Genomic DNA, 22,421 nt, shown 5'->3' on the forward strand with positions numbered 1-22,421 from the left:
CTTTCTAACTTATCAAATCCCCTCATGATTTTGAAAACCTCTATTAGGTCTCCTCGTAACCTTCTCTGCTCCAATGAGAATAATCCCATCCTCTCTAACCTTTCCTCATAATCAAAGTCCCTCATTCCTGGTACCATCCTTGTAAATCTCCTCTGTACCCTTTCCAATGCCTTAACATAATTCCTATAGTGTGGTGCCCAGAACTGGGTGCAGTATTCTAACTGAGGCCTAACCAGTGTTTTATATACGTTAATCATAACCTCCTGACTCTTGTACTCTATGCCCCTATTTATAAAGCCTAGTATCCCATATGCCCTTTCTACAGCTTTATTTACCTGTCCTGCCACCTTCAAGGATTCATTTACCTGAACCCCCAGGTCTCTCTGTTCTTTTAACCCCCTTAAGATTGTATTACCAGCCTGTATTGCCTCCCCTCATTCTTTCTACCAAAATGCATTACCTCACATTTCTCCACATTGAAATTCATCTGCCATGTGTCTGCCCATTTTACCATTCTGTCTATGTCTTCCTGCAGTTGGCTACTATCCTTCTCAGTGTTTACCACCCTACCTAACTGTGTTGTCCACAAACTTGGAAATGGTACTTGCTATACCCAAGTCCCGATCATTTATGTATATAGGAAGAGCATTGGTCCTAATACCGATCCCTGGGGGACACCACTGTACACTTCCTTCCAGTCAGAAAAGCAACAACAACAAGATTCCATTTATAAAGCGCCTTTCACGTCAGGAGGACGTCCCAAGGCGCTGCACAGTTGGGTCATGACCCGAGCAGGGGGGAAATGGTCAGGGTGAGGGGAGGGAAGGGAGGGAGCGAGGAGGGGGGAAATGGTCAGGGTGAGGGGAGGGAAGGGAGGGAGTGAGGAGGGCGAAGAGAGTCGAGAGGGGAGCTGAAGGCTCGGTCAAAGAGAAAGGTTTTGAGACCGGCCTTGAAGGAGGAGAGGGAGGAGGCGGCGAAGGCACTGGGGGATGGAGTTCCAGAGCCTAGGGGCTGAGAGGCTGAAAGCCCGACCACCGATGGTAGGGCGATTGGGGCGGGGGACGTGGAGCAGACCGGAGCCAGAGGAACGGAGGGTACGGGCAGGTAGGTAGGGGGATAGTAGGTTGGAGAGGTAGGAGGGAGCAAGGCCGTGAATGGCCTTGTAGGTGAGGATGAGGATCTTGAAATCAATCCTCTGGGGGATGGGGAGCCAGTGGAGGCGAGCGAGGGTGGGAGTGATGTGGTCGCGAAGCCGGGTGCGGGACAGTACACGAGCTGCAGAGTTCTGAATGACCTGCAGCTTGTGGAGGGAGGTGGCGGGAAGGCCGGCGAGGAGAGAGTTCCCATAGTCCAGCCTTGAGGTGACAAAGGCATGGACCAGTGTTTCAGCACCGTGAGGGGTGAGGTAGTGCCGTAGTCTGGCGATGTTCCGGAGGTGATGGAAGGCGGTGCCAGTTGTGGTGCGGATGTGAGGGAGAAAGGACAACTCAGGGTTGAACAAAACGCCGAGGTTCCTGACTGGCTTTGAGAGGTGGAGAGTGCAGCCTTGGATGCTGATGGTGTCGGCGCCTGAGGTGCGAAGGCGCTGACGTGAGCCAATCAGGAGGGCCTTGGTTTTTCGCACGTTGAGCTGAAGAAAGTTGTCTCTCGTCCAGGACTCGATGTTGGACAGGCAGGCTGTCAGGACATCGGTGGTCGTGGAGTTGAGAGTAGAGGAGGAAAGGTAGAGTTGGGTGTCATCCGCATACATGTGGAAGTTAACTCCATGTCTGCGGATGATGTCACCGAGGGGGAGCATATAGAGGATGAAGATGAGGGGACCGAGGACAGAGCCCTGAGGGACACCACATGAGACAGTACGGGGGGTGGAGGAGAAGCCATTCGTCGAGAGGAGAAGCCATTCGTCGAGAGCCATTCACCACAACTCTCTGCTTTCTGTCTCCCAGCCAGTTCTGGATCCATGCTACCACTGTTCCTTTTATACTATGGGCTTCTATCTTTCTTACAAGTCTTTCATGTAGCACTTTGTCAAATGCCTTTTGAAAGTCCATATAAACTACATCAACTGCACTACCTTTATCCACCCTCTCCGTTACCTCATTGAAAAATTCTATTAGATTTATCAGACAAGATTTGCCTTTAACAAATCTGTACTGGCTTTCCCTAATTAACCCATATTCTTCTAAGTGAAGATTTATTCTGTCCTGGATTATAGTCTCCAGGAGTTTCCCCACTACTGATGTTAGGCTGACTGGCCTGTTGTTCCCAGGATTGTCCTTCTGTCCTTTTTTGTACAGAGGAGTAACATTGGCCACTCTCCAGTCCTCTGGCACCACTCCTGTGTCCAACGAAGATTGAAAAATTGTAGCCAAAGCCTCCGCTATTTGTACCCGTGCCTCCCACAGTACCCTTGGCTGCATCCAGCCCAGACCGGGCGACTTATCTACCTTCAGCCCAATCAACTTTTTCAGTACTTCCTCTCTGTTTATACTTATCCTATCCATTTCCTCTACCCTCTCTGCCGATACTGCGACATTTGGTGCATCCACTTCTTTTGTGAAGACAGATGCAAAGTACTCATTCAGTACATCAGCCATGCCCTCTGCCTCCACAATAAGATTTCTGCCTTGGTCCTTAATTGGCCCCACCCTACCTTTGACTAAATTTTTTTTCTTGATATGTTTGTAAAATATTTTAGAATTCCCTTTAATGTTACCCTCTAACCTTTTTTCGTATAATCTTTTAGCCCCTCTTATTTCCTTTTTCAGTTCTCTTCTGCACTTCCTATATTCTATTTGGTTGTCTTCTGTATCTTGGGTTTGACATTTGTCATACACCTCCTTTTTCTGCTTAATTCTAGATACAATTACTTTCGTCATCCAGGGAGGTTTGAATGCCCTACTTTTCCCTTTTGTGGGAATGTATTTATTCTGCCCCCGAGCTATCTCATCCTTGAAGACCACTGCTCTTTAGTCGTTTACCTGCCAATCTTTCTTTCCAGTCCACCTTGGCTAGGTCCCTTTTTAACTCACTGAAATTTGCCCTCTTCCAGTTGAGTATCTTCACCTTAGATGGTTCCTTGTCCTTTTCCATATGAACTCTGAATTGGATTATTACCAAATTTTGTGGCCTCAACTGGTCCAGGGATTGATCGTTGTACAATTTTTTTTCAGTTCAGAGTAGGTAGAAGCAGCAGAGGAAGCGGTGGCAGCTTTATACGTTGGCTGTCACTTGTATAGCTTTCTGCTGGATTTGCAGGATTCATTTCTAACAATGTTGGTCAGGAAGATCACTATATTAAATGCAAGGATTATTTTATTGGACCCAATGCATTGTAGCTCAGTGATTAGAGCACTTGGCTCACAAGCGTGAGACCTGGGTTTGATTCCTGGCAGGGCGAAACCTTAGGCAAGTTTCCTTACTCCACACGCCTGATAATCCCTCAAGAAAAAAAGCAGTAATAATTTAGTCAATCAATCCACAACTGCTTGTGGGACACTGCTGTGTGCAATTGGCTGCCGCGTTTCGCCCACAAATATACAGTCAATTCACTTTATAGTATATTCTGTGAAATGCTTTGTGACGTCTGGAAGACATGAAAAGCGCTATATCAAATACAAGTATTATTATTTTGTGATGCTTGGTTTGAAGTGGGGCAATGAATAAAAAAAAAGCACACCAGTGTTTCATATGGTCTTCTCTACCATGTTTGCTTTGAGCAATTGGCTGCCACATTTCACTCACAAAATAGTCAATTCACTTTACCGGTACTAATTATTCTGTGAATCCTTTGAGACGTCTCAATGTGATTATCAAATATTATTATTATTTATTTAGAATGTCACAGCGGCCAAAACAAAACCAGATGTGCAAGAATCCGCAAAGGCAAAAAATGCTGTGCCAGGACAAAAGAAGAGGATTGCACACATCTCAAAATTTGCTAAAGTAGGTTTTATGTTCTCAGACAATAATTTTGATCAGGCTCATTCACACAGCTAACTGTGCATCTATAGTAGTTTATAATTAGAACTTATGGGGTAACTGTTGGCCTTATTAAAGGGTATATTTTTGGTTTCATCTACAATCAGGAAAAATCTGTCTGCAGACGAGTAATTGTTCCGTGCTCCCTCCCGATGCCCAAGCTACAGCGCCGGAATCGAATCGTGCAAGTGCAGCAGCAGGCTATACAGCTGACAGCCAATGTGAAAGGTGCTCAGGCCTATAAAGCTGCCACCACTTCCTCTGCTGCTCCTACCTGTTCAAAGAAAATACTTGTGCAAGGAGCAATCCCTCCACCAGTTGGTGCCATAAAATCAGGTAATAAATGCTCTGCTCTCCTAATGCCACAGGCAACAACAACAAGATTACATTTGTATAGCGCCTTTCTTGTCGGGAGGACGTCCCAAGGCGCTGGACAGTGTACAGCATTTCAGACCCGAGCTGGGGTCAGGGGGAGAAGGGAGGGGAGGGGTGTGACCAATGGCATGGTTGAAGGGGATGGGGTCGGGAACATCTTGGGGAAGCAACTCGGGTCAATTGTGGCAGCCAATGTGCACATGCTGAGACTCGGAGCAGACAGGAGTGTACAGCGAGCCATGGTTAGCCCGCTGGGCTGGTGAGGCTCAGTGAGGTGATGGGGGCAGTGATGGGGCCGGTGATGTCTTCCCTGTGAGTCCTGGCCTCGAGATTCAAATGAGGCGGGCGGGATAACATCATGCGGCAGCCAGTTGTTGATTGGCTGAGCCCTCAGAGTCCCGGATGGCGGTGCGGGCGCTAGTGCTGAGACCCTTGCGAGTCCCACCGCACCACCCCGGGTGGCCTTGGGCATCGAACTCCTCACCGGGGAAGTCCTCAGACCTTGCGTCAGCCTCACCATGGGTCACGCTCGCCGCTGAGCTGCCCCAGGCAACGGCTCTGACCGTGTCACAGGTCCCGCTGGACATTGAGCCACGGGTCCAGAGCGAGGCGCCAGTCCCAGCCTCGCTCCGGGCGCCTTGGGCCTTGATCCCAGGTAGGTTGCCTCCAACTCCACTCCACGCTCCCCGTCCACGGGAGACCTCGACTTTGAGCCCCAGAGCTCCTGATGCCCCAGCTCGAATCTGGACAACCCACAGCCAGCCCCGTGCGCCTCGAGGTCCGCGAGCGCCGCGCAGCACAACATTCAGCTCTAGATTGGAAATGTTTTTGGTCCCCGGGTGTCTGACACATTGTGAACTATCTCCATGTTTGAGAGCATCCAAACCAGACACAGTTCCACACTATTGTCACGTGTGGGAAGTTTCCCAGTCTGAAATGGATTGTGCATTCTCTCCCTGGAGCCACACACCCTGCTTATCTATTTCAGAGTATTACAACAACTTGCACTTATATAGCACCCTCCACACAGACTGCTTAACAGTGGTGGAGCCTGACACCGAGCCAGGGGTGGGGGGAGAGGTGACTGTAAGCATGGTCGAAAAGGAAGATTTTCAGACTGTACTTGGAAAAAGGGGAGAAAGGGGGCAAGACGGAGGGATTGAGGGAGAGTGTTCCACGGTTTCTGGACGTAGTGGCTGAAAGCGCGACCTCCAATGGTGGAGCAGGAGCATGAGGGACGAGCAGGAGGCTGGTGCCAGTCGAGTGGAGGTGCCGGGGAGGTAGGGTAGTGCCAGGGAGTGAACGGATATTAGGTATAGATTGGCAAGAGGCAAGGCTTGTAGATCCCAGAGTGAGTTGTGGAATGGCTGAAACCAGCTAAAATCCCCTGGGCTGCCATTGAGAACACTGGGTGACAAGCTTCCCACTGCATGACCAGCTAGGACCAGCCTATCTGTTAAAGTGTTTAAGGTTTGCGCTTGGAGGATTAACAGGTGCCAAGTGGGAAGAATCCCGACTCTTAGTGATTGGTTAGTTGCCCCAGGGCCTGCTGATCTAGGCTGGCTGGTCTTTCATTAGCAGTGCCCAGAGACAACCACAGAGATTGACTTGATTTCCAACATTCAATCAACCTCAGGCAAAAAAAATAATAATAATAATTTGGTGACTCAATCCATGACTTGTTTGTGGGATACTGCTGTGCGCAATTGGCTGCTGCGTTTTGCCCATAATATACAGTCAATTCACTTTACAGTATATATTCTGTGAAGCATTGAGATGTCTCGAAGGTGTGATCAAGCCCTATATCTAATGCTATTATTATATTAACCTTGTAGCTCAGCTCCAAGGAGAGCCTGCTTACCTGCTCTCCTTTACTTTCTCTTTGGCCCCCGAGGGATGGGTGTGTGTTTGGGGGGAATTGATTGGATGCTGCTGAATTTATTATAATACAGTAAGACACTAACTGGTAGTGTTTCTAGTTTCTTCAAATAACTCAGGAAGAAGGTCTGCTACACTTAGTAGCTCCAGCCATAATGCCCACTTAAAAGAGCGGACAGTTTCTCAGATTGCGGCAAAGGTTGCATGTACTTTATCCAAGAGGAAGGACTATTGCACCTCTGTTCTACAGGTGAGGCTTTTGTCATTTACCTTTTAAAGTAAGATTTTTTGAGAAAAAATTGAACCATCATGAAACTGATGTCTGCTTCTTTTGATTGTCTTTTCAGGGAACTAATGTGAAGAGAGCAGCTCCTTCTGCAGAAAGAGGTTCTAACATTTCCAAAAGGGTCAGGCATCGATACCTTAATTTTTTCATTGAAGAATTCTTAAAGATCTGCTCGACTGAGCAAGAGGCCTTCAATAAGGTAACTTTATTTTGAAGTAATTCGAGACATTATCGACGGTATTGTGCATAACTTGCTGTTGCTGAGTAAACCCAAGTTGAAATCATTTTGCTCAACTTTTTGGGAGAGGAATTTTGCATGAATGTTTGATACTTTGTATAGTAAGTACTCTTTAAGAATCTGGTAAGTATGCACACCTTTGAATTCCATTGTGTAGTTAGTTATTTCAATCTGTACTTTCCTTATAACAAACTACATTTATATAGCGCCTTTCACATCAGAAGCACATCCCAAGGCCTTTTTTTCTTTTTGGTCATCCGGGTGTCTGACACATGCAGAAACCAATCGCTGTGTTTAAGAGTATCCAAAACAAACTGAGGTTTCCATACATCCCATCTACACATGGAAATCCCAGAGATAGATTGTTGTAATGGAATGCACACTCGCTCCTTTGAGGGACACATCCTGCTTACCTAATTCCGGAAAGTATTAGGTGCAGGTTGGCAAGACTTGGGGACCCCAGAGTATACGTTGGGGTATAACTGGAGTCTAACCAGCAAATACCCCTTAGCTCGACAAACTTTCTTGCTGCTAGTCCAGCTAGGACCACCTTACCCATTAGGGCTGTGGCTTGCAGGGTTAACATGAGCTGAGTAGGATAAATCCCTGCCCCCAGTGACTGGTCTCCCCTTCCAGGTCCTGCCAATGAGCCAGGCTGGCTGTGCTGTCATCAGCAGTGCCCTGGAATACCGTGGACCTGCCTGGCTCAGGAACCGGACTACCGAGACCACTGCAGAGGGCTGGCTCGATTCCAACATTCCATTGCCAGGCATGTCACCTTGGAGCCAGTTGAACTCCAAGGAGACCCCGCTTTCCTCCCCTCCAAGGAGGATAGTCACTAATCCAAAGTGCTAGACAGTCGAGGATTTGCACCCAAGCGGAGGGTTGGGATCAGAAGGGATGGGGGGGAAGGGTATGTGGAATGGAGTTCCAAAGGGTGGGGGCAGAGAGGCTGAAGGCCCGACCACCGATGTACAATTTAATCATAGCCGTCCTTTCCTATCTATATATTAACTGTAAATGTACAAGAGAATTTGGTTGATCTGCTTATCAGTGGGAGTGAGATGATCAGTCCTCTGCACATGGTGATGATTACTCAGTTGCTGGGAGATTGGAAATGGCTAAAAGCAATGAACTCAAGCATTCGTAATCTGAAATAGGAAAATAGAATAAGAAGTGTCCCTTCAGCCCATTGGGACCATTTCGCAATCTTAAAATCGCGTCAGATCTTTTAATTCCAATATCTTTCACCTTCCCCCTTCTTACCTCTACTTCTCATCGGATGTCAGATCAACTCAATATCTGTCTCAAAGCCTAAATCTTTGAGCACGCTTTAGGTCATTCCTCCTCACCTCCCCCCTTGACTTCCAACCCTAGCTCTGGTGTCCAGCCAGTACTGTAAGTGCTTTCAGAGTGGCCTTTCACCATCTCTGCTGTATGTCTGCATACCAGTCAGCTTGACCAGGCACTTGTATCACTCTGGGTATTTTGCGATGCACCAAAATGACTGCAACGATGTGGGTTATGGAAAAACAAAATATAACTCTTTCAGTATTCCTTTATTATGTTCCTCTTTTCCTCATCTTCCGCAAATGTGTTCAAGGCAATCTCTGAAGAAATGATGATCTATGAACATAATCCAGCCAGGTCTGTATATCTGAACGTAGCTGTAAGTGCTTTGAAGAAACTCCGCAATCTGGGAAATCTTGGTTCAACTGTTTCAAATGGTATGTCTTCAGACTAAGAGAGAATGTCTGTAATAGAAAGTGAGATGGGTCAGTACACGAAGGAAAGGATGGTTATGATTAATTGCTTTTGCTTTTTATTCTAGTTAACTCTTCGGTCAAAGGCTTCCCTCCTGAAGTGGTTCTGGAAGGTCAGTTTCACAATGAGGGCCCATTTTCAATAGATGTGATATTAGCAGACATTTTCTCTGTTTGCTTCCCTGTAAGTGAATATTAGGAAGTTTCACAGGAAAAGTCACACCCCTTGTATTTTCCTAGTAGTGACCTATCTTTTTTTAATGTGCAGTTGATTCCATATCAATAGCCTGCAGTGTGTTTCACATTCTCTATATGAAGAAATCTCATCTGGTCTGATGTTTCAAATGATTTAACTCGCATTTTAAGACTATACCCCCTTGTTTTGTATCCTTATACTAGAATGGGTCTTCTCTTTGTTATTTTGAATACTGTGACTAAATCATCCTTTATGCATTAAAATCCAAGTTACTCAATCTTTTTGTAGCTAAACCCTTTAATTCCAGATATAATCTAGTGAAATTAAGGGTAAGAAAATAAGAGGGACTGATTTACAATTTAAGGTGGAACAAGAGGCTTGTTTCCATCCTGAACCACAGAAGATTCTTCTTTTGAACTAATTACACTGGATATTCACTTTGTCTTTAACTGTACAGTACATGTGTTGTGTAAGACAGATACTGCACTGTATTGGCTGCTCAAGGAATATGTCTTAACTGAAGAACAGTTAAAGGAGAATGGATATCCTCGAGAAAATTTTGATAAGCCAGGAGTTGCACTATTGTTTGGATGTGATAAGTACTATGGTGACCGTGAGTATAGTGTGAAATCTTTCCACCGCATCACATCTGACTACAAATGCATTGTAAATGTTCACTGAAACTTAGATTTATATTGCACAATGTTTCATCAAAACGTCTGTGCTTCACAAGTAGTTGCATTATTTTTGTAAGTGATAGCAAGGTCCTACAAACATTCATGAGGTGACTGGTCAATTAATCTGGAGGATTGATGGTCAGGATACTGGGAGAAACTCCTTTCTCTTTTACAAAAGTGTCATAGGATTTATTAATATCTTCCTGAAGATGGTGAGACAGGATTTCAATTTATAATCATTCACTCTGAGGACTGCATTTCTGACAAAGCATCACTCCCCAAGTACTGCACTGATGTATCGTCCCAGATTAGGGGCCTATCAATTCAAATAGCAACGTGGGACTTAGTGTGGAAAAACACATTCAGCTATTGCTTTCTACAATCATTAGATTTAAAAACCTTTTGTTTTCACTCTTGGTATTTTACACGTTTGTCAGCTGCTGTCTATCCTTTAAGATGTTTTAAGTTGAAACTAACTATCCCAAAGTAGGTATTTGATTATTTACAATATATTGTGCATTGGGATACTAGTCTACAGTAATATTCCATTGTATCTCCCTTTAAAATGATATTTGTACACTACAACCAAATGTATCCAGCAGGTGTTGGTGTAGATACAGAATTGCAATAACTAAAGTAAGCTCAGCTCTCCCAGGCAAACCTTAGCTAATTTTGTTTATTGCCATTCACTCTTATGTAGAAATTACACTTCCAACTATAGAATATTCCCAGCTACATATTTAATGCACCCAGAGAGAGTGCATGTCATAGTGATCTGCATTTCAGTATTTACAGAAATATTTGAATGTACAAAAGGTTTTACAAGCACTCTTGTGAGATTTTTTTTTATTTGTAAGGATTTTTATTCAGTGTTATGTACTGGAAATTACCTTTTTCAGGTAATCTGACTGCAGCTCACTTCTCAAACTATTTTACCAACAAATAGTCACTTTGGAAAATAAAAACCTAAATAGGGTAGAGGAGCAAAGGGGGCCATCAATATAAAATAGTCACAAATAGATCAAATAGGGAAGTTAGAAGAAGTTTCTTCACACAGAGTAGTGGGAATGTGGAACATACAACCACATGGAGTTGTTGAGGCAAATAGCATAGATGTAGTTAAGGGAAAGCTACATAGGTATATGAGGGAGAAAGGAATAGAAGGTTAGGCTTGAAGGCTTAGTTGAAGAAGGGCAGGAGGAGGCTCATGTGGAGCATAAACACCAGCATAGACAACGGGGCCGAATGGCCTGTTCTGTGCATTCTAATGTACATTACAGTAAATTCTGTAAACCTCTTTGAAACACTCACCCTTTGTGGGAGGTGCTAGACCTGGGTTCGATTCCCGGCAGGGCAAAACCTTGGGCAAGTTTCCTCACTCTACACGCCTGATAATAATCCCTCAAGAAAAAAAACAATAATAAAATTGATCACTTCAATGCCCGACTGTTTGTGGGACACTGCTGTGCACAATTGGCTGCCACGTTTCGCCCACAAATATACCTTCAATTCACTTTACAGTCTATTCTGTGAAGCGCTTTGGGACGTCCAGAAGACGTGAAAAGCGCTATATCAAATGCAAGTATTATTATAAGGGTTCTTCTAACCTACAGGAGAATTCTACTGTTAGTTTATCAGTATGAACAGCTGACTTGAAAGGCACATAAACCATTGACTCATCTCGTCCTGAGCAGCAACAGAGTAAAGCTCACACTTAAAACTTAAACTACATATAACTGTTGAGAAATCAGGGATGATTTTAAAGGTTGGGATTTGTTTAGATAATTAATTGTCTGTCGCTAACATTTACTTTTTTTGTGTGAAGTTTGATAACCTACTTTTCCCATTGATTAGATTGTATACCTGAAAGCAGCTGCACATAATAAAAACAAAAATGATAATACTTGCATTTGATAGTCTTATCACATCTTCGAGACGACAAAGCGCTTCACAGAATATACTTTAAAGTAAATTGACTGTATTTTTGTGTGAGAAACACAGCAGCCAATTGAGCATAGCAGAGTCCCACAAACAATCATGGATTAACGACATTTTTTTGAAAAGATATTCCAGTTATGCCCACCACCTGTTCTTTCACAACAACAGTTTGAGATTGCGTACCTGCCTCTGTTGCTGTGTAAACAAAGAGAAAACAGCCCACGTATTGCCAGACCCCTATTCCCGATATTGGTAAATTCTCCACCCTTCAACTTCATTCTTCAAAGCACACAGACTGAATGACTAAAATTTGTTCTGCTCCCACGCTCTTTGCACAAGCTCCTTCTTCAGAGATGGAAAGAGAAATCTTTCAGAACTTCTCTACACTTCCTCGCTCGTGCCCTTCTGTAAAGTGTGTAAGAAAGAGGTTATCTGCTCTCTTGTCAGTAAATGGAATGTGTATAAAGGGGCTTGAACAAAAATTGGAAATGGTTCTACTAAAATCTACTTTTATAATTCTATCACCAGCCTAAAGGGCCTACTAAAATCCCCATTTACTACGACGTATACCAGTGAGTTTCTTCTAAAGAGGAGACTGTTGTTTCTCTTTACTGACAAACAAATGATACAGTAAAAGCTTTCTCCATCTTGTAATTTTGTTCTTTTACTGTCTTCAGCCTGTGTTTCAAATCTTCTCAAGTGATACGGGTTTTTTAGTACTGCTTTTTGGGGATTTTTTTTAATATAGTCGTACATAAATTTTAGAAGAAGTTTACATTTGCTTATTAAGTGGTGTCTTAGCCTGAATTAAAAGTACGTGGGTTCATAGTGCAGGCTGCCAACTATAGGATGGTATTGGGAGTGAGCGCTGTTGGTGGTTTTGTCTTTTGAATGATATGTTAAATTGAGGTTCTGTTTGGGTGGCTATTAAGAGAACATCTGAGGCTATTTGAAAAGAGGAGATATTTTCCTGGGAAGCTGAGCCAACAATGTGCCACATAAATCGGTCATCCATCCCCCCCTGGCTGTTTGGGGGATATAACTGTACACAGCATGGCTTTGGCTACAAATAATCACTGCACTCAACAGTAATTACTGTAAAGTGCTTTAAGATATTTTGACATTAGAGACCCTATCAAATTGCAAGCATTATTTTTATTATTGTTCCTGTAATGTAAAAAGGTTTATGTTGTGACCTTGTTCTTTTTAAGCTTTGAACAAGATTTGCTGCCGTTGTGGAGCATTGTTCTCTGTAACACCTGGAGGAAGTTATATCTCTAAAAAGGAATGTAAATATCATTGGGAACCAGCCCAAACACAACGAGGTGAGTACATATTTTAACACCAAATCCTTAAATCAATCATTCTTTTATACATGTAAGGGAAAGGATACAGGACTTTCCTCTGGGTGCAAATGGTTGGGAACAATTGATTGTACTGAAAATAACATTCAAAGGGTTGAACATTTAAATCGATGGGCAGGTAGTCTTTCGTGTGAATAAATTTATTTTTTGCCTGAAACAAGAGTACGCAATAAATCATTAAAATTTTATAGCACAGAAGGAGGCCATTCGTCCCAAGTGCCTGTGCGGCTCTTTGAAAAAGCTACCAACTAGTCCCACTCCCCCACTCTTACCCTATAACCCTGCAAATTTTTCCTTTTTAAGTCCATAATCAATAATATTAATAATAAAGTTTGCATTTGATATAGTATTTTCTCAGGTCTTTGAGACATCTCAAAGTGCTTCACAGAATATATTGTAAATTAAATTGACTGTATTCTGTGTACTAAACACGCAAAAGGCAAACTGTTGGTGTGATTTGTTTGAAAAGTATCCAGTGTAAACTTCCTATCAACCAGGGTAATCAAGTACTCGGCTTGTTGTTGTTATCATTTTGTGTGATGTTGGGCACCCTACCCTCAAAAATGCTTCTGCATTGGACAGAGCAAAAATATAATTGTGGGAATTACCAGAAATCGATTATCAAGTATTCACCAAGACAAAATTAATATTCTTCCCAGAGAAGAGCTGAATCCCTTTCTTAGTAGGGAGTTCTTAGTTTGTGCCGTACTTGACCTGAGATATTGGCACTTGGTTCAAAATGTTTCATATACCACCATGTTTGTGCGTCACTCTATTGGGTACAAAATTCAGATGACAATAACTTGCATATATATAGCTCTCCTCACACAGGGCGCTTTATTTTGTGGGGATGTTGGGTACCTTACCTTGGGGCAAAAAGAACATTAATTAAACATGTCTGTACTTCCAATGACATAGGGATGTTGTACATTTAAAAAAAANGATGCTCTATGTAATTATAGTGCCTGGTGGATGGGAAATCCAATACAGTTGCTGTAAAGGGTCATTGGGATCAGATGGATGTGAGGTTGCTAAGCTATGCAAGACATCAGTAAATGAAAATAAGGTAGGATATTAAGAACTTGTTTTTGCTGTTAAGTGAAGTCATGCTTATTGTTTGAGATCTACATGTGTAAGGTTTAGCTAGATGATTTCTTCCTGAAATGTGACGAGAGACCATAATGACTCAATCTATTTTAGCTAAGTTAAAGCAACTTTTTAAATATATATATATATATAATATATTCTTGAATTGCTGAGCTCCCATTTGAAACTGAACTAATTTTTTCACCTTCCTGGGTTGATATGTGCATTCAAAATTACCAATTGCCCCCTGAAGAATGGAAAACAAAATTATACATGAGAGCAGGTTATTTTCTCTGTGTTCATAGATGGAAGCATTTTTTTTGTGTGTGCTGCTTTTTTTAATGGCTTTTTGTATGAAGTACTGATGTGAACAGTGCCTCTTCATAGTTGCATGTCTGCAATCGAAAAGAAAACCTTGAAGGTTTTATGAAGACCTTTCTTAGGCTGATGCCCCTTGATGGAAATCCTGGTGTGTTTGCAGTGCACTGTGAGATGGTAAGTATATTTTAAAAAAAACCTTATTTTTATTTCTGCCCTTTATTCCTTTCATCAAACACTTTTGTCCTAAAATCTTTGTACATGAGACAGATTTGTATGTACCTCCAATTTGTGGAGTCCTGTAGCTCAGTGGTTAGAGCACTCGCTTTGCAAGTGAGAGACCTGAGTTCAATTCCAGGCAGAGGGCGAAACCTTGGGCAAGTTTCCTTACTCCACACACAGCCCTAATAATAATCCCTCCAAAAACAATAATTAAATTGGTCATTTTCAATCTATGACTGTTTGTGGGACATTGCTGTGCACAATTGGCTGCCGCGTTCGCCCACAAATATACAGTCAATTCACTTTACAGTGTGTTCTGTGAAGCGCTTTGGGACGTCCTCCTGACGTGAAAAGCACTATATCAAATACAAGGATTATTATTATATAATTTAATATTGTTTGCTGCTGAAGGTGTGAGTTCATCAAACCTATGTATAATGTATCCTCTTTGTTGGCGATCTCGGGACCTACCTATGGCTGGCAGCTTAACTTCTCCAAGGTCAATGCAAATTTAGAAGCAAAAACTAATCTGCCTTTTGGGCATTCTTCAGTTCACTGTTTTCTTGCTTTCTTCTCTTGCAGTGTTACACCAGGCATGGTATGGAAATTGCTCGCGTAAGTGTGGTCAACTCCAGTTTCGAGGTTGTTTATGATACATTTGTTAAACAAGATAATGAGGTGATTGATTACAACACCAGGTAAATAGCATCCAAATTAATTGGTTCTTTTATAGAAGGAGGGTGAGAACTATAATCAGGTATCTAGCTAATTTGATTAGTGGTAGTTTTCCTTGTTTTTAAAGCAGTTTGTCATTGTGGACAAAAAAAATGATGGAGGGAAGGGTAGTAGGATGACGTAGGATAACAGTTTTATAGATATATTCGATTAACTGCTTCATTCCATGCAGACACTGCTAAAATGTGGGACGTGGATCTCAGTTTCATTGTGATGTAAAATGACAAGTTAAAACACACAACACAGATGCTGACTTATACTGTAGAAACTAGTTGTAAATAGCAGCAAAGTTGCCAAAGTACATGACTACCTATAGAAATCTGCAATATGAGTTAATACATGACTAATACATTTAAAAAAATCTTAACAACATTGCAAAGTTTGAAACTAATCAAAAGCCTGTTTATTCTTGAAGATTTGATAAGAATCAATAGTCGTCCAACATTTTACTTCAGTGTCTGAGTTGTACTAACAGAAGCACAGGTAGTGTAGCAAACTATAAATGTGCCTTAGTCTATGTTGCACTAAGTTTCCCAAGGAGGATGGAAGTGTCAGTTTTAAGGTTACCTTTTAACATTGCTCACATTTTATATGGAATAATCAGGAGCATCACAGTTACCATGCTCCCATTTAACATAAGGCTCCAACAGGAGTGCTTGAGAATTCCTAGACTTGGTAAGCTTTTGTTTTCAAAAGGGTTATTGGCTTGACCTTCCTTAAACATTGCCAGGATAATTTAAGAATCTGGTTGTGATATGACTTGATTTTGTAAAGCTGTTGTTAATTGCCAGACTGCCATTTTTTGACTATTATTTAGCATATCCACAACTCTTGGCTGTTTCCATAGTGCGTTCTGGGACTTCAAACCTACAAATGCACAGTCTGTCACTGCATCCTACATTAAATCCTTTGAAGCATTTGGTGATGTGATAAGGCATTGTAACAAACGCAAGGATTTAGGATGTTATCGTTTATAATATAATTCAATATAAAGTAGTAAGTCATTGTTTTAATGTGGAAACAAATTTGGATTCCAAAGCAGTTCTAAGAACAGGAATAGACCATTCAGCCCCTCAAGTTTGTTCGACCATTCTATAAGATCATAACTGATCTGTACCTCAACTCCAAACACCTGCCCTTACCCCATATCCCTTGATTCCCCAACCTAGCAAAAATCTAGCCACTTCAGTCTTGAAAATGTGACTGGATCCAGCATCCACAGCCTTTTGGGGGAGAGATTTCCATTATCCTTTGGGTGAAAAGCTGCTTCCTAATTTCACTCCCAAGTGGCTTAGCTCTAATTTTAACATTATGCCCCCTTGTTCTGGATTCCCCCACCAGAGGAAATAGTTTCTCTGTAGCTACCCTAGCGAATCCCTTTATTTTGAAAACTTCAATTAGATAACCCATCAACCTTATAAACTCAAGGAAATACAGACGAGTTTATGCAAGTTGTTCTTATAATTTAACCTTTTAAGCCCTGATATAATTCTGGTGAATCTGACACTGGACCCCCCCCCCCCCCGAGCCAATATATCCTTCCTGAGGTTGTCTGAAAAATACAGCTACAGCTTTAGTGGATATTTGTTTATTTTTCTTGCTGCTCAGGTTCTAAATTTTTAATTTGTAGATTTTCTGGTGTGACACAGAAGGACTTAGCAAATGCAAAACAGACACTTCGTGAAGTTCAGGCAGTGTTACTGAGCATGTTCAGTGCTGATTCCATCATAATTGGCCATTGTTTAGAAAATGACCTATTTGCACTCAAGGTAAGGCAATTTTATAATTGACAATTTTTGGGAGCAAAAACGTGGAAACTTTATAAAGCTGTAACTTTTAATTGCTTGAACATTGCTAGGAACAAGTCCACTGGGCTGATTGCTTTTGGCCTAGGTGAGCATGGGTTTGACCTTCATGGGCAGGGCAAGACGGGGAAAAAAATAGCTAACACCAAAAATTGGGAGCCCAATTAATTGGGCCTAAAATGTATAAAATAACAATTGCACAACTCAAATTAAAATAAAATGCTGGACCTGGGCTGGAAGAGGGGTGTGCTGCCCCCACTGGTCAGATTTTACACTCGTGTTAATTAAAAAGTGTAAATTTTACCCCGAGTTTCCCTTCACTAAAGGTACCCATATCACTAACTTCAATGGTGACAATTGCTTGCATTTCTCTCCATTTCCTTAAGCCTTTTCTCAGCACATTGGAATGTCCTCCCATCGTGAAAGGCGCTATATAAATTTAATGTTTTCTAACCTGCCCTTCCATGCATTACCTGAGGTCACTTTGCCAACTTTGTGTATATCCCTTTCTTGATGTTCCCAAGTGATGACAAACCTGAATTTGAAACTTTTTTTGTGGCTTGTAATCAAAAAANTGTTGATATATTTCAGCCTTCCTGCATGCACTGAGGTAGTTCCCATTAATCTGTGTTATAATAGTTAATTTCAGGTAACCACTATGCCATTCGCCTATGCAAGAATTCATTCCATTTTAAAAGAGAAATAAAGATGTTTGAAAATTCTTTCCTTCCTTATTTTGTTTCCAGTTAAATCACACTGAAATGTATTTTGGGTGTTTGACATTATTTTTGGTCAACTAAGCTCTCATTCTCTTATTTGATGCACGTGGCAGTGAATATTCATGGATGCCAAAATTTGCTGTAGGTATCGGGTTGGCTCAGCTGGTAGCTCACTTGCCTCTGAGTTGGAAGTCTGTTAGGACTCAGCTCATATTCTCGGCTGACACTCCAGTGCCTTGCTGCTAGAGCAGGTACATCAGTCATTCACCTCATGGCTGTTTGTGGGACATTGCTGTGTGCAAATGACTGTTATATTTACCTACAAATAGTCACTGCACCTGACAGTAATTTACCTGTGAAGCATTTTGAAAGACAACAAATGCAAGGATCATGATATTTGTAAACTTGGGCTTCCAGTTTATGCCAAGTTTCAAACGGCAGCACTGTTTCTTTCTTTAACAATCCAATGCTAAACCCCAGGTAAAGAGATTATTCAAAGTACTGAAGTACTTTATTGTGAGAATGCTCTTTGGTAAGTAGAGAATTACCTATTTTTGCAGAAAGTTATTTCTTTGGAATTATGATCGTTGCGATCCCCTTGTAAAGATATTGACTTGTGTTGGGGTTCATTTTTGATTTCACAGTCCTCTAATACTTGCATTCTTCATGTTTTAGCTGATACATTGAGTGTTGCCAGACTATTTGAACTAAAGACCATCATAGTGGGGGCCTGTGTAGCAACATAGGTCTCAGGTTTCTCATGTTGTTGGTCTTAAGAACATGATCTGCAAAAATTCAAATTGTGTAACTTTTGAAAACTTTCTCAAATTTGTTTTCAATTTTGAAGCTGACCACTGTACCTTCTATCAGTAATGATAATTACTTGGTTACCTGCGGCAGTAGTGGGTTGGTGAAGTAATAGTAATTACTTGGTTACCAGTGGCGATGGTGGTGGGCCAGTGAAGTCTGGCTCATCCTCTCTTTTAAAGATGTATTGACTTGCGAATTGCAAGAGAGAACGTTCTTGCCTTAAACATCCCTGAATGTAGGAATCAGCCTGGGTGTTGCTATCCAACGTTTTTTGGTGAAGAATGGACATCGAATGAGGGCAGCATTTGTCTGGACTTCACTCACCCTAACTCACCCCCTCCCTAGTAATGCGAATAGCCTGTCAGAACTCTGACCATTTGCCTTGTAACAGTTTTGTGCTTGTTAATTTAACAATCAGTTGGTTGTTTGGGGTGGGAGAGACTGTAAAATCTCCATCTACAAGTTCTAACATTTTTATCAATTTTTTTTTAAAAAAAGCAATTACATTGATGATGTTTACTTCAACCGAATGATACCTTGTTTTGGTTAAACAAGGATTGAATGTTGCAAACTTATTTTCCTAAGAATTTTATGTTGATTGCAATTTTACTTCAGATAATGTTTATTTTCTTTCAGATTATACACAGCACAATTATTGACACGTCTATTGTCTTCCCACACCATTTGGGTTTACCTCACAAGCGAGCATTCAGAAACATAGTGGCGGAGTACCTCAGACATATCATCCATGAAAAAGGTAAGTAACTGTATTCTCAGTATGGAAAAACAGTGAGATGTTGAGAATTAAATACACCTCAGCCCTGTGACTGGAAGGGCTGGACAGATGATGTGAAATGTATTGAATCAGTGGAATTGTTCATGTACGTTTAAATTACCTGTGTTAGTAAATTGTTTGCTTTAAGCCCTTCTCTTTTGTCAGATTCACTAAAATGGCATTAACTAAAATTTTGGAGATAATTATACAGAATGTACTATTATTAGTCTTGCCACTTACCCAGCGCCTTGGGACGTCCTCCCAACGTGAAAGGCGCTATACAAATGTAATTTTGTTGTTGATGTTGAATTATTTTCCAAGCTTATAGGAATGTTGGTCTAACCTTCAGAGTGAATTTAGAGATCCCTTAAGATTTGAATATAAATTACTTAGATGGGGCCTGAGGATGATGTTCCCTTTATTTTCCCCTCCCCTACAACCACTTGGCTCTCTCAATGCTGACGTTCATGAAGCTGACTCATTTGTCTTGTGGATTATGGCTTCTGCCTGCTGGTAAACAGGATTGTGGCTTAGTTTGAATGTTGTACTAAAACTGTTATCATATTAATGCAAGATCCAGCTTTCTGAACGATGGCAATGTGTCTTTTGTTGTATCCAGTAGTGTATATCAGCATTGTGGAATTCACTAACAGCTGCAAACTACACTAAACAATCAGCTTTGCAGTTTTTTTTAAAAAAATGATAATTTTTAGATGTTCACATTTGCGATGCCAAAGAACACTTTTTTCCCTGCATTCTAATCTACTGTACATTGAGCAGAGAATAACTAGTGGGCAGTAGTTTCCACAACAAAATGGTTTAGCACTATGAAGATTGATAGTAGGTGGAACATAATGTTCTGGGTGCTAATGGTTAACTTGCATTAAAACCAGATTTGATTTCCCTCCATCTTTCTTTTACTAGCTGAAAGCCACGACTCCATTGGGGATGCTCGCGAATGTGTCGAGCTAATGATCTGGAAAGTGAAGGAGGATGCAAAAGGGAAAAGGCAGTGAGCAGATTCTCTGTAGAGGACAATGCTGGCAGAAAAACAGCCAGCAATTGTGAATCTTTCTCCATTCAAATGGACTGACTGCTTCATCGGTTACACTAATTCTTCAATTTTCAAGAGGATTTACCTTATGTCTGTTATGTTCATAGATGGATGGCTAACAAGGAGTGTTTACAGACCAGTAATCCAACCACTTAAGCCCATGTGCCATAAACTGAGCAAGTAAAGCTCAAAGTGGGCTTTAAATCTTCAAGCTGTTTTCTTATATCTTTTGCTGTTCAGAACCTGTACATGTTCAGTTGTCTCTGGCTGCACATCTTTGTAAAAAGATTGTTTGTCTGTGTTTAAAAGGACTTTTTTTGTTTCGATGCAGACTGAGGCAACTGTGTGCTCCATGTTCTTGTTGACCTCACTGGAAGATTAATAATTTGTGACTGTTACTGCAGGTTTATGAAGGAAACTCACTGGCTTTAGTTGACAGGAAATTCTTGGCTACTAAGTAATGTTTAGAAGTGCATAATGATGAATATTTAAAACTTATTTTAAACACAAATTTATTACAAATCACAGTTGCTTTATTTCTCCACATCAAGCTGGTGAGTGTCTGGGCTAGACGGACTATGAATAACAGTGAGGATATTTGTCTAGTAGTAGAAAGGTTCTGAAAGCATCAGAGTAACTGAGTAACTTGCCCTTCCGCAAAGCTGTACTACTATCTTGGTAATGGCATTATTTTCCAAATATTGCAAATGCTTGTTGCTCAGCCACATATCTCTGAAGAAAGTAGAGGAGGGTGGACTCCTACGTGAAAAGCAGACTCCATTAAATTCCATTACCTTTTATCCACAAGGGCTTGTCTTGTGGATAATACTAAATGTCTAAATACATTTGTTTTATGTTGGCTTGTTATGTGTACAATTCACTCAATATAGTAGTACATAGATTTTGGGGTATAATGGGTTGAGAAGAGGCATAGCTTTTGTGGGGGGAAAAGAGAAGATGTATACATCTCTTTCATCTTACTTTGCCTCCTCCCCACTCCCTCACTAAGAACCACACAACTGTAACCCAGGATGAATGAAGTGACATTCAAATATCACTGCTTCACTGGCACCTTGGCTGAAACAAACACTCATCTGCCTTGCTTTTTTTTTTTTGTCGATGCCTATGGGTGCCAGATTATTAGAGGGGAGCAGGTGGGCACGGAACAGGGGACAGATTCACACAATGAGCTTGGTAGTAACAGTGGAGTCAACACAGCATGAAAGTGAACTTGAACCCTTCTTTAAAGGGTTTAACAGGAAGTGAAGGGCTGGCACACTTTGTCAAGTTTCTGGCTTTATTCTCTATGCCCCACCTGGGGTGAATTCATATCAATGGTTTAACTGGAGTGGGTGAGGCAAACGATGCAATCATTTCAAAATAGTGAAAAGTGCATTTAACTACTGTACACTTAATAAAAAGGAGAAAAACCTATATGGGTCCATCTAATTCCGTTTGTCTACATTTGTCTAGGGGGAAATACTCCTTGCACTTGGTAAAGAATTTGGATTTCAAAAGCTAAAGCAGAGTAGTCGTCTGCTATTGTTTTGTATTTTATGTGCTAGTGTATCTCGTTTGGGTATTTTTGATTTTGAGTTGTAAAGCTCTCTGGCTGCTCAGAAAATTACAATGAACTAATGTTTAATAGTCAGATTTCTGGACAGCAGGTGGAGCACTCTGATGCAGATTTGTGAGGCTTAATATGGAGAGTTGCTGTTCACGAATGCGTCTTGCTCTCTGGGAATAAGAGAGGCATTACTGCAACTCTTACGGTTGGTTTGGAAGTAAAGATTAAATGCTGGGTTCCGAAATGAATTGCCTTGTTCTGATAAATCCCAGATAAAGCAGTTTAGCACTAATGGCCGAAGAAAAGCTAAAAGTAATTTTGCATTCATCAATATTCTCTACCTGTGAGAAATTGTTCCTTGGCTTTACTAGGGACGGCTGCTAATACTTGACAGTTTAAGGATCATGCCAAACTGTTTGGAGGTGTCAGCTCCCCACCTAATCTTGTTGGTTCATTTGTTGGTGTTTGCCTTGATCAGTATCAGAGGAAAAACTACCGACCCTGTGCAACCTGAGGGACTTCAGACATTTATGTTTCATAATTGGTTGCAATTTATTGTTATGAAAATTAAAAAAAAATACAAAATGTGTGCTTTACCCTCAATGTTTCTTTTGGGTCTGGCTGGGTCTTATTG

General features: G+C 41.4%; 1 protein-coding gene across 1 annotated transcript in view; it reads left to right on the forward strand.

Annotated features, from left to right (window-relative positions):
- Window positions 1-20,319, forward strand: part of LOC103178071 (RNA exonuclease 1 homolog) — a 29,878-nt gene extending 9,559 nt beyond the window's left edge. Inside the window, exons 4-16 of the mRNA XM_042346832.1 lie at window positions 4,089-4,317; window positions 6,354-6,484; window positions 6,582-6,719; window positions 8,362-8,485; window positions 8,590-8,634; window positions 9,175-9,330; window positions 12,544-12,657; window positions 13,659-13,747; window positions 14,170-14,277; window positions 14,905-15,020; window positions 16,688-16,826; window positions 19,028-19,148; window positions 20,091-20,319. Of these exons, the coding sequence (XP_042202766.1) occupies window positions 4,089-4,317; window positions 6,354-6,484; window positions 6,582-6,719; window positions 8,362-8,485; window positions 8,590-8,634; window positions 9,175-9,330; window positions 12,544-12,657; window positions 13,659-13,747; window positions 14,170-14,277; window positions 14,905-15,020; window positions 16,688-16,826; window positions 19,028-19,148; window positions 20,091-20,182 (1,602 nt within the window). The 3' untranslated portion in view covers window positions 20,183-20,319. The remainder of the gene's footprint in view (window positions 1-4,088; window positions 4,318-6,353; window positions 6,485-6,581; window positions 6,720-8,361; window positions 8,486-8,589; window positions 8,635-9,174; window positions 9,331-12,543; window positions 12,658-13,658; window positions 13,748-14,169; window positions 14,278-14,904; window positions 15,021-16,687; window positions 16,827-19,027; window positions 19,149-20,090) is intronic.
- The last annotated feature ends 2,102 nt before the right edge of the window (window positions 20,320-22,421 follow it).

This window comes from Callorhinchus milii, unplaced genomic scaffold, assembly GCF_018977255.1.
Source record: "Callorhinchus milii isolate IMCB2004 unplaced genomic scaffold, IMCB_Cmil_1.0 Scaffold1, whole genome shotgun sequence".
NCBI lineage: Eukaryota > Metazoa > Chordata > Chondrichthyes > Chimaeriformes > Callorhinchidae > Callorhinchus > Callorhinchus milii.